This window comes from Heptranchias perlo, chromosome 20 (assembly GCF_035084215.1).
Source record: "Heptranchias perlo isolate sHepPer1 chromosome 20, sHepPer1.hap1, whole genome shotgun sequence".
NCBI classification, from domain to species: domain Eukaryota; kingdom Metazoa; phylum Chordata; class Chondrichthyes; order Hexanchiformes; family Hexanchidae; genus Heptranchias; species Heptranchias perlo.
In genome coordinates, this window is record NC_090344.1 from 18055652 (window position 1) to 18068430 (window position 12779).

Here is a 12779-nt window from a genome sequence, read left to right on the forward strand (position 1 = left end):
TAGCAGATGGTGTTCAATGTGGGGAAGTGTGAAGTAGCGCACTATGGATCTGATAAAGTCAATTCGGAATAATCCTTACATGGTGAGAGACTAGAAACTGGAGGAGCAAAGGGATTTGGGTATTCAGGTAGACAAAACACGAAAGCCTAGTGCAAAGGTGCAAAAAGCAATTTTAAAAAGGCTAATGGAATGTTGGCCTTTAAGTCGAATGGGCTGAAATACAAAGGGGAGGAAGTGATGCTTCAGTTGTTTCGAGCCTTGATCAGGCCCCTTCTGGAGAACGGTGTTCAGTTTTGGAACCAAATCTCAGGAAGAATATATTGGCTTTCGGAGGGGTTCAGTGAAAAGTGACCAAAATGATACCGCGGCTGAAAGGGTTAAATTATTTGGACAGGTTGCCAAACATCAGTTGTATTCCCTTGAGTTTTGAAAGTGGAGGGGTGATCTGATTGAGGTGTTTAAACTGATAATAGGATTCGATCGAGTAGAAATGGAAAAAGGTATTTCCTTTGGTCGGGGATTCCCTAACGATAGGGCACAAACATAAAATTAGAACTAGGACATTCAGGAGTGAAATCAGGAAGCATGTTTTCACCAAAATCTAGCACTCTCTCCCAAAAAGGCAGTAGAAGTTGGGTTAACTGATATTTTCAAAACTGATATCGATAATTTTTTATGCGGTAAGGGTCTCAAAAATTATGGATCAAACGGATCCAAATCGAGTTGAGTTACAGATCAGCCATGATCCAATTAAATTGCCGAACAGACACGAAGGGCTGAAAGCCCTCCTCCTGTTTCCATGTTCCCTCTGCTGTTGAATACTGGACAGTGCAGCATTTATCCTGAAAGGGTAATGGACGCCCTCTGCTGGTGGTTAACTGCAGTATTTAACTTTGAGAATGAAATTCAAAAACATTGACTCTGAAATTCTAATCAGATTTTTCTGATTTCTCGCCATATTCCGGAACCCCCATATATAGTGTAGGGCAGCGAAACAACATTGTGGTGTGTCTGGCAACCAGTTGTTTTTCAGACTGTAGGGGAGTATACAGTGGTGTTCCCCAGGGGTCAGTATGAGGACCGGACCACTGTTATTTTAATATATATTAATGACCTGCATTTGGGTATAGAGGGCATGATTTCAAAATTTGCAGATGACTCGAAACTCGAAAATGTAGTAAACAATGTGCAGGATAATAACAGACATCAGGAGGACATGGACAGACTGGTGAAATGAGCAGACACATGGCAGATGAAATTTAACGCAGAGAAATCTGAACTGATACATTTTTGTCGGAACAACGAGGAGAAGCAATATAAATTAAATGGTACAATTTTAAAGGGAGTACAGGAACAGAGAGACCCGGGGGTGTATGAGCACAAATCTTTGAAGGTGACAGTAAAGTGGAAAAGGCTGTTAAAAACGCATAGGATCCTTGGCATTATTAATAGAGGCATAGAGTACAAAATCAAGGAAGTTATGCTAAACCTTTATAAAACCTTAATAACTTGGTTAGGCCTCAGCTGGAGTATTCTGATAAATTTTGGGCACCTCACTTTAGGACGAATGTCAAGGCCTCAGAAGGGGTTAGAGTTAGGGTTAGGGAAGAGATTTACAAGAATGCTCACAGGGATCAGAGATTTCAGTTATTTGGAGAGACTGGAGAAGCTGGGGTTGTTCTCCTTGGAACAGAGAAGGTTAAGTGGAGATTTGATAGTGGTGTTCAAAATCATGAACGGTATTGACAGAGTAATTAAGGAGAAACTGTTTCCAGTAACAGAAGGGGCGGTGACCAGAGCGCACAGATTTAAGGTGATTGGCAAAAGAACCAGAGGCGACATGAGGAATTACTTTTTTACGCAGGGAGTAATGAATGCAGTGCCTGAATGGGTGTAGAAACAGATTCAATAATAAATTTCATAAGGGAATTCAAAAGGAAAAACACATAGGGCTATGGGTAAAGAGCAGAGGAGTGGGGCTAATTGGATCGCTCTGTCAAAGAGCCGGAACCAGTACGATGGGCCGAATAGCCTCCTTCTGTGCTGTGCCACACCATGACACTATGATAACGTGTTTAATATATTCAAAGAAAAAGCGATAAAGGCAAAAATTCCAACTAAAATATTTAATACATGTATTTTATTATTGAATGCTATTTACATTGTACATCACCACTTATGTTATGAGACTGCAGCAGTCTCTGTACATCGAGTATAAGGTGGGAAAACATCTGTTGTTCCAGTTTTTGTATTGGTGGATGGACAGTTACAATAAATGGATATAAAACAGGCAGACCATTCATTGGATCTCCTGCGGGTTCTGAACCTCCTGCAATGAAGAGATATGAAAAAGTGAAGCGATCACAAAATGAAGATCCTGTAAACTCATAATTAATCAACACAGCTTCTTAATCTCTATTACAGGATCCGCGTATATACAGTATTAACAGACTGAGAAATGATCCGAAAAACATTCTTTCCGTTTTACATTTGTTAATTACACAGAACACATACACTTTCAGACAGAATATGGAGAAAAAACAAATCCAGTTATTTCAACACAAAGTGACATGGTGATCGATTAAAATAAAGTGATGTTTATATTGTGATGAAAAGCACATTCAGCGTCTTCACGCTGTTGGAAAAGTTAATGGACATTCTCTCAGATTTCACACAGAATATTTCGTGCCAGTCTCTGTCACGTCTCGGGACATCACATCCTGGATTTAACGTTGACTTTTTTCTGGAAGGGAAAAAACACATTGAGAGAGAGGGAAAGAGAGAAAGAGAGAGAGAGAGAGAGAGAACGGTGAAAACAATTCCCACCAACACACCATAGAATCAAATGTAGTCTTTCTTCACTAGTAAATACTCAGAATATTCACTCTGATATGTCACGTCAACGAGCTGCACGAAACACATTCCCCCCTATCATACGATAGACAGAATATGGTTGGTATAAAGGGAACTTTTATTTCAATAATAACGATGCAGCTTGTTCTCTTTTATAATTATAGAATTATAAACTGTAGAAAACACATTCCCCACAATCAGAAAATATAATTAAAGACAACCTTATTAAAGGGCCTTTTATTTAAATAGTAAAGACACAGCATATTTTCTCTGATATTTTCCATTACCAACCGCAGAACACACTCGACATTATAACAGAATGGATATCACACGGGACTGGACACTCCCCCAGCACTGGGATATCAGGGATAGAAACAACTGCAGTCCTTGGTTAATATGTGCAATAATCAATATCACCCGGGACTGGACTCTCTCCTAGCACTGGGACACAAACAATTGAACAAACAATAAAACGCTGCTCTTACCGATTTGATGTAGAACTTATACTATTTTAAGCCACAATCTCACTGTCCATCGGTGGCCAAATGTCCGGGGCTGCGTCCGAGTCATGGACAACATCGTCATTTTTTCCGTGAATGAAAGGGACAGGGAAACCGGGCTCAGTGCGGGTCTGAGAGCTGTATACTGTGGGGAGAGAGAGATTATGGATTAATGATGGGATTGAAACCGGGATCAGTGCGGGTCTGAGAGCTGTATACTGTGGGGAGAGAGATTATGGATTAATGATGGGACTCAGTGCGGGTTTGAGAGCTGTATGATGTGGGGAGAGACAGATTGAGTATTAATATTATGATTGAAACTGCAGTGTATATCTGTATGCTATATATTTGTGTCACCGCCGATTGGAATGGAATTCAAAACAGCGCCAATACATCAATACGTCAGTACATTCCTACAGAGGGGGCTGGTGAATTCAGGAATATCAGAGATTGAACTCACCGAGAGTGCAGAGATCACCGCCGGCTCTTGTGAGTGTGGGCGGATCATCAGGGTCACTTTCCAGCGGGAAGTGACCGACCTGCGTGTCAATGGCTCCAGGTTCAACATCGTCATAATCGCCCGGAACCGAACCTGGGAGGAAATAGTGATTCTCACTGAAACCAAATGATAGAACTCGGAACTTAGAATTATATTATTATCAGTCAATCTCCCTGGGACTTGCAGGGAGGGACAGTGGAGCAATTGTATTTTTCAGGTGAAGTGGGGTGAGAGGGCGGGTAATTATTGGATCATGATGTGCAAAGGTAGTTTAGTCTCCGTTTAAAACTCACACATCCTCTCCTGATATGTTGAATGTACATTATAAATTCCTTTGTCCAAATTTCTAACAGAAGCTTCCAGTGTCCACCTGTCAGGCTGGAATTGCTTCTCCCGTCCAGTGAATCAACTACAGAGCCGTCACTGGTGGGACGGTGTAATTACAGTGTGACCGTTCACACCGCCAGTTTCCGCTGTAAATGTGAACATCGGAATTTGTCATCGAAGTAAATTGACAGGCCGTACGTGCAGATGTAACTTTTAAAATCTGCGATTTGAATTAGATTGAATGTCATTATAATCAGAATGCTAATGGATTCAGAGTCATTTTCTGTTTATAAAATCGACTATTATAAATCTGATAACATATTGATATAATTGAGCCTGTCGATTCAACGTGTCTGGAAGAACACTCGTTCGCGTGCTGAGAACACACTCTGTTGCAACTTTTACAACTCAACTGAAGATTGTATAATTATTTGAAATCTGCTGAATTGCTGAATTCATTTTTCACAGAACTTGAAGATGCAATTGTTCTCGTGAATTACATTAAGCCCAGTTAGGAACCGCATTCCCAAGGAAATCAATGTGACAGACCCATTTTCCCACATTCCAGGAATATCAGAGTGACGGATCCACTTCCCCTGCACTCCCAGTAATACCAGAGTGACGGATCCACTTCCCCTGCACTCCCAGTAATATCAGAGTGACGGATCCACTTCCCCCACACTCCCAGTAATATCAGAGTGACGGATCCACTTCCCCTACACTCCCAGTAATATCAGAGTGACGGATCCACTTCCCCTACACTCCCAGTAATATCAGAGTGACGGATCCACTTCCCCCACACTCCCAGTAATATCAGAGTGACGGATCCACTTCTCCCATCCCAGTAATATCAGAGTGACGGATCCTCTTCTCCCACACTCCCACCCCTATTGTTTCACTGTGCGCAAACTGACCTGCACTAGAACTGATTTTGTGCTGTTACCTGTGGTCATTGACATATGGACCGAGTTTGTCTCAATTCGGTTTAAAATAATGCAGCCTCAATACGCAGACAGCGGAGACGTTAATGAGACCAAAGCGTCTGGGATTTAAACCAGAGAACGGGAGGGTCCTGTAATATCGCACTGAATCACCCACCCAACCAGCGCACACATTTCACATTCCATAGAGAAATGTGAGGAAATACATTCAACTGAATTTTTCATTCCATGATACTACTGGGTACAAACAGGATACATTTGCTTCAAATCCAAAGTATTTTTGCAATCTTTTGTAACTAAAATCCCTCTCCAGAACCGCGGGTCATTGGCAGTGTCAATTTACTTTGAATAACTCTGATGTCTTCAGTTCTTGGTTTTCGACAGTAGAGATCATGAACACATCAAAGAGATCGTGGGAAGTGAAAATGTACCCACCCTGATCACTGGAGGAGATCCCTTCATAATCTTCTGATCCCGGATCATTGACACCCAAACTGGTGTAATATTCGATATTATTGAGTGAGTCAATGGAACTGGAAACTGTGAAACACAAAACATGGATGGTTATTGGAGAGATTGATTGGGAAACCGGAACAAATAATATCAAACCTTCAACGTCCCTGTGTTAATGTCCTGGAATTTGTTACAAGGGGAAGACCGATCACCATCTTCTCAGGAGAACTAGAGATCGACAATAAATGGACCCAGAACACCTTCACCACACGGACTGTGGTGATTCAAACAGATGGCCTACCACCACCTTCTCAGGATAACTAGGGATGGACAATGAATGCCGTCGCTACCAGTTATACCCACATCCCGTTAATGAATAAGAAACAAACTGGGCAGCCCGATAATACCGATTCTGTTACACAGAACAGAGCAGACACATTAATACAAATTATCGTCCGGTAGTCTCGATAATATCTCACATATCAGAGAAGAAACAATAATACAGAGTAAAGCCCGTTAGTAAAGAAGCTCTCAGATATCAGAACAATGGGAATCTTCCCAAAGCCAATACTGGGATCATTATACACAAGGACACAGAGACGGTCTCACTGTGTTAGGAATTCTTCACATGGGAACAATGAAAGGCCCAGAGGGAATCTTCCCAAACTCATTCCTGTTGTTACTATACACACGGACACAGAGACTCTCTCACTGTGATAACAATATCTCACATGGGAACAGTGAACAGACTGCTGATCGTTTTCAGTCAGAACAGTTACAATTAAAATGGATATTTAAGGAAAGCGGAGCCTATCCAGTAAAGATTCGTATCAAAGGAAAAGTACAGACCTGATCCACGGAGCTGAGTGGAATCCTCGCCGGGTGGAATATTCTCAATCTCTTCATAAATTGCTTGGTACAAACCAACAGGCGAACCCCTGCCGCGAGTGACAGCACCTGTTGGAGGGAGGGCGGGGAGATTAACATTTTGTTTCATTCCACGCACATTTACCACTAATTTGTGTGCGAATAAATCCAAATCACAGAGAAGCTGGTCGTCAAGGAACAAAGGCAGGTAGTGTGGACAGGGAAGGGATTTTCGTGTGTGCATGCATGCGCACGTGGGTTTGAGTATACGTACGTGCCTGTATGAGTGTATGAATGTTTGTTATGTGTGTGTTTGAGTATCAACAAGTGTGCATTTGTATGAATGTGTGTGTATATATGTGTGAGTATGAACAAGCGTACGTATGTATGAATGTGTCTGTATATGAGTATATAAACGGATCTATGTGTATGGGCGTGTGAGTGTATATGAACGAATGTGTGTGCATGAGTGTACATAGACGAGTGGTAGAAGTGCCTAAGGCTGGCTAGGCCAAAAACTCTGGAGTTCCCTCCCTAAACCACTCCGCCTCTCTACTTCTCTCTCTTTCTTTAGGACGCTGCTGAAAGCCTGCCTCTTTGACCAAGCTTTTGGTCCCCAGTCCTAATATCTCCTTATGTCGCTTGGTATCACATTTTGCCTGATTACGCTCCTGTGCATCGCCTTGGGACGATTTACTACCTTAAAGGTGATATTTAATTTCAAGTTCTTTTTGTTGTCCATGTGGTGTGTGTGTTTGTGTGTGTGTGTGTATATATATGTGTGTGCGTGCATGTGTGCTTGTATATATACATCTATATGTCTACGTGTTTGTAAATGTATAGCTGTTTGTATATGTATGTCTGCATGTATGTGTTCGTATATGTATATCTCTATGTACACATATGTCACTTGGAAATATGTTTGTATATGTCTATCTATACTATAAGAATTTGCGTGGTTATACGTGTCTGTATATGTAAATCTATATGTATACCTGCTTTTATATAGTAGCTGTTTGTATAGTTATATCTATCTGTACACATGTTTGTATCGGCATGCGTGCATGTATACGTGTTTGTATGTGTATTTATGCGTGTATACGTGTTTGTGTACGTTTATTTGCGTGTATAGTTCTTTGTAAACGTGTGTGTGCATGTATACGTGCTTGTATACGTATGTGAGCGTGTATACGTGCTGTGTACGTATGTGTGTGTACACATGCTGTACACTTGTGTGCGTTTACACAAATTGTGTACGTAAACGTGCTCTATACGTATTTGGGCATGTTTACGTGTTGCATACGTATGTTTGCGTGTATACATGTTTGTATATGTATACATATGCGCATATGTATTTGTATATGTATATCTGCATGTACACGTGTTTTATATGTATATCTACATGTATACGTGTTAGTACATGTACATCTATAAGCATGCGTGTTTGTATATATATATATATATATATATCACGTTGCATATAGATAAACATAGACAATCACGTGTAGATATAGATATACGTATACAAACACGTATACATGCAGATGTACATATGCAAACAGATATACATATTCAAACTCGTATGCACATAGATATACATATACAGACACGTAAACATGCAGATATATATATATTTATATTTATATATATATATATATATATATATATATATGCAAAAACGTATACATATACAAACACGTATACATATAGATATACATATTCAAATAAGCATATATGCACACACATAAACAAATACGTATACAGATAGATATACATATAAAACAGATATATATATATATATATATCTATGTGGATACGTGTTTGAATATGTATATCTGTTTGAATATGTATTTATGTTTGTATATGTATATCTGCATGCATACGTGCTTGTCAATGTGTCTGTATGCACACGTGTCTATTTATATATCTACCTGTAGACGTGTTTGTATATGTACATCTACACGTATACGTGTTTGTATCTGTATATCTGTATGCATACGTTTGTGTATTATGTATATATTTTTGTATATATATATATATATATATATATATATATATATATATATATATATATATCTGCATGCATATCTGTTTGTATCTGTGTATCTATATGTACATGTGTTTGTATATGCATATCTGTTTGTATCCGTATATCTATCGGTATACATGTTTGTATACGTGTGTATATATGTATGCGTTGACGTATATGTATGTCTATATGAATGCGTGATTCTATGTGTATCTATATGTATATGTGTTTGCATATGTAGATCTGTTCGTATATGTGCATGTTTTTGTGTTTGTATATGTATGTCTGCATGTACACATGTTTGAATATGTATACGTGTTTGTATATGTGTGCATGTTTATGCATGTATACGTGTTTGTGCATGCGTGTCTGCATGTGTGCGTGTTTGTGCGTGCTTGTGCATGTATACATGTTTGTGAGTGTTTGTGCATGTATGCATCTTTGTGCGTCTATATGTGCATATGTGCGTGTCTGTGTGTGTTTGTGCATGTATGCATGTTTGTGCTTGTATATCTGCATATGTGCATGTTTGTGCGTGTTTGTGCATGAATACATGTTTCTGCATGCACGTCTGCATGCATGCTTTTGTGCACGTGTTTATGTATGTATATCTATCTGAATGCATGCACGGGTACGCAGACGTGTGTCTGTCTCTCTCTCTTTCTCTGTTCGTCTATATCTCTCTCTGCGTCTCTCTCCATATATATATATATATATATATATATGTCTATGTGTGTGCGCATGCCGACGTGTGTGCGCATGCCCCCATGTGCGCATGCCCCCGTGTACACGTGTGTGTGGACAGTATCAGTATGGAGGACCGACTAAGGAGGTCATGGTTTCTTGGCCTGTTCAGTCAGTATGAGAAGTGACTTGCTGTGAACAGAGAGCAGGAGTGCGGTTGGTGGGTGAGATGTGAGCGGAATAGTTGTGCTGGGATGTAGAATAATCACTGGCGAAAGCAGAAAGTCACCTCTCAAAATGACGGACAGAAGCTGGTCAGAGATTTCAAGATTGGACTTCCGGACCCCAGAAATTGAAGGGGTGGAACGGATACCCAATGGATCAGGGAAGAATAATAGTCAAATAAATAACTGAAAGCACAGCCCAAAACAGTTCAATTAAACTTTCTGTTCCATTGTTGCAACAAGTAAATTTTTCTGGAATCTCATTTACCGGCTGACATCCTGGGACGGTGAATGTGGACACTTAATGGAAGGTCGTGCCTGACTAACTTGATTGAATTTTTTGAGGTGGTAACAAGGAGGGTCGATGATGGTTGCACGTTTGATGTAGTCTTATGGATTTTAGCAAGGCTTTTGACAAGGTCCCAAATGGCAGACTGTTCAAAAAAGTAAAAGCCCATGGGATCCAAGGGAAAGTGGCAAATTGGATTCAAAATTGGCTCAGTGGCAGGAAGCAAAGGGTAATGGTCGACGGGTGTTTTTTTGACTGAAAATCTGTTTTTAGTGAGGTTCCGCAGGGCTCAGTACTGGGACCATGTTTTTTGTGTTAAATATTAATCATTTACATTTAAATGTAGGGGGGCATGATAAAAAACTTTGCAGCTGATACAAAAAATGGCCATGATATTGAGGAGGAACGCTGTAGACTGCAGGAAGATATCAATGGTCTCGTCAGGTGGGCAGAAAAGTGGCAAATGGATTCAATCCGGAGAAGTGTGAGGCAATGCACTTGTGGAGGGCAAACAAGGCAAGGGAATACACAATAAATGGGGGGATACTGAGGTGTAGAGGTAGATTGGGACCTTGGAACCTTGGAGTGCATGTCCACAGATCCCTGAAGGTAGCACGACTGGTAGACAAGGTGGTTAAGACGGCTTACGGAATATTTTCCTTTATTAGTCGCGGCATAGAATATAAGAGCAGGGAGGTTATGCTGAAACTGTATAAAACACGAGTTCGGCCACAGCTGAGTACTGCGTACAGTTCTGGTTACCACATTACAGGAAATATGCGATTGCAATAGAGAGGGTGCAGAGGAGATTTAAAAGAATGTTGCCAGGAGCGGAGAATTTTAGCTATGAGGCAAGATTGGATCGGCTGGGGGTTTTTTTGGAACAGAGGAGGCTGAGGGGTGATTTAATTGAAGTTTATCCAATTATGAGTGACCGAGATAGAGTGGACAGGAAGGACCTATTTTCCCAGCAGAGAGGTCAATAACCAGGGGGCATAGATTTAACGCAATTCGTAGAAGGATTAGAGGGGATTTAAAAAGTACTTGGATATGCAATTGAAATGCTGTAACCTACAATGCTATGGACCAAGTGCTGGAAAGTGAGATTAGGCTGGGTAGCTCTATTTCGACCGGCACAGATACGATGGGTCGAATGGCCTCATTCTGTGCCGTAAATTTTCCATGTTTCTATCTTTCAAATAATTCACCGTTTAAATGTCATATTTTACTAATTCGGGCAGCACATTGAACGGAACAAATCGCCAAAAGCGGATTAAGATTTCTTTCTGACAATACCACGTGAGACTCTCTCTATGGAAAAGTACAATGTACTGGAGTCCCGCCAGGATATGAAACAATATCCGAGATCCAGTGTTCGTTCAGCGGGAGGATTTGAGCCTTACCTCTTCTTGTTGACTTTCTCTGTATTATCACCATCAGTGCGATCAACTCACAGATTAGAAGGACTCCAATGGTTATGCAGACGACAACAGGGATGGATGTGCCTTTACCTCCCTGTCCTTAATCATAAGATTACAGAAAGATGTATTACAGCCACAGTCCGCGTTGTGTATTAAAAAGTTTACAATAAATGTTTATTAATTGAATGCACTGCTCATGCGCAATGAGTCGCGCTAAACATTCCCCAATAACTATGGTGCACATTGTACCAGAGAAAAGTATGAGCGGGTCAGAATTATAGAGACCGAGTCCCAGCCCCGCCTCCCATGTACCTGCTGAGTACAGGACAGTTCAATTATAGTCAGAGACCGGGGATTAACGGGCTTTAAACCGATCTCTTTCAAATACTCGGGAAGGAAAAAGCGTTCCAGTCATTTTGAAGCTAGTCACATGAACTTCAGAAATGATCAAAAGTAACAATAAAGTGTTATTATTAATAAGAATGAGAATAATAATAAGTATAGGAGCATGGAAACATTCGGAACAGGACTACACCATTCAGCCCCTCGAGCCTACTCAGCCATTCAATAAGATCATAGGTGACCTGTACCTCAACTCCAGTTACCGTATATGCTCCATATCCCTTGCTACCCTTAACCAACAGAAATCTATCTATCTCAGGATTGAAAGCTCCAAGTAACCTTGCAACCATCGCATTTTGAGGGATAGAATTCCAGATATTTGCGACAATTTGTGTGAAAAAATTGCTTCCTGATTTCGCTCCTGAATGACCTCGACCTAATTTTAAGATTATGTCCCCTTGTTCTTGATTCCACCATCAAACAAAATAGTTTCTCCCTATCTACCCTATCAATTCCTTTCAACATTTGAAACACCTCGATCAGATCACACTTCAATCTTCTATGCTGAAGGGAATACAAGCCGAGTCCATGCAACATGTCCTCATAATTTAACCCTCTCAGCTCCGGAATTAATCTGGTGAATCTGCGCCAGACTCCCTCCAAGGTCAATATATTCTTTTTGAGTTGTGGTGTCCAAATCTGAACACAGTATCCCAGATGCGTTCTGACGAAGTTTATATACAACTGAAGCTTAACTTGTTCCGCTCTGTATTTGAGACACATTGAGAATTAGGCCAATTACTTTTTGTACCTGTCCGCTGGCATTTAATGTTTTGTCTACCATTTAGAAAATGCTCCGATTTATCTTTCTTGGGCCCAAAGTGGATGACCTCATGCTTGCCCACACGAAACTCTATTTTCTATAGTTCTGCACACTCATTTAACCTATCTATGTTCCTTTGCAACTTCCCGCTCCCACAATTTACTGTCCCGATTAATTGGGTGTCATCTGCAAACTTGGATATACAACTCTCTGTTCCGTCATCCAAGTCATTAATACACATGGTGAAAGTTTGAGGCCCCAGAACATATCCCTGGGGAGCACCGCTTGTCACATTCCATCAATCAGATTATGACCCTTTAACCCCACTCCCTGTCTTCTTCCTCCCAACCAATTTCCAACCCAAGTCTAAACGCTACCTGCAATTCCGTGCATTCTCATTTTCCCTACGAGTCTCTTGTGTGAAACTTATCTGATGCCTTCTGGGAGTGCACTAGAGGACATCCATAGTGTCCATAAGAGCCAGACGAGGGCCAGGCAATGGCCATCTCCAACAAGAGAGAGTCCAA

The 12779-nt window shown here is 40.7% G+C and overlaps 1 protein-coding gene across 2 annotated transcripts in view; it reads right to left on the reverse strand.

Annotated features, from left to right (window-relative positions):
* Nucleotides 1–2111: 2111 nt before the first annotated feature.
* LOC137335640 (deleted in malignant brain tumors 1 protein-like) overlaps nucleotides 2112–12779 on the reverse strand; it is a 45414-nt gene continuing 34746 nt past the window's right edge. Inside the window, exons 12-17 of one of the 2 annotated variants that reach the window (XM_068000936.1) lie at nucleotides 11070–11186; nucleotides 6423–6530; nucleotides 5556–5660; nucleotides 3814–3945; nucleotides 3339–3498; nucleotides 2112–2743 (exon numbers count right to left, since the gene is read on the reverse strand). In XM_068000936.1, coding sequence (XP_067857037.1) covers nucleotides 3365–3498; nucleotides 3814–3945; nucleotides 5556–5660; nucleotides 6423–6530; nucleotides 11070–11186 — 596 coding nt within the window. In that variant the 3' untranslated portion in view covers nucleotides 2112–2743; nucleotides 3339–3364. Of the gene's footprint in view, nucleotides 2744–3338; nucleotides 3499–3813; nucleotides 3969–5555; nucleotides 5661–6422; nucleotides 6531–11069; nucleotides 11187–12779 lie in introns of both variants that reach the window. The other variant, XM_068000935.1, reaches the window with a different exon arrangement.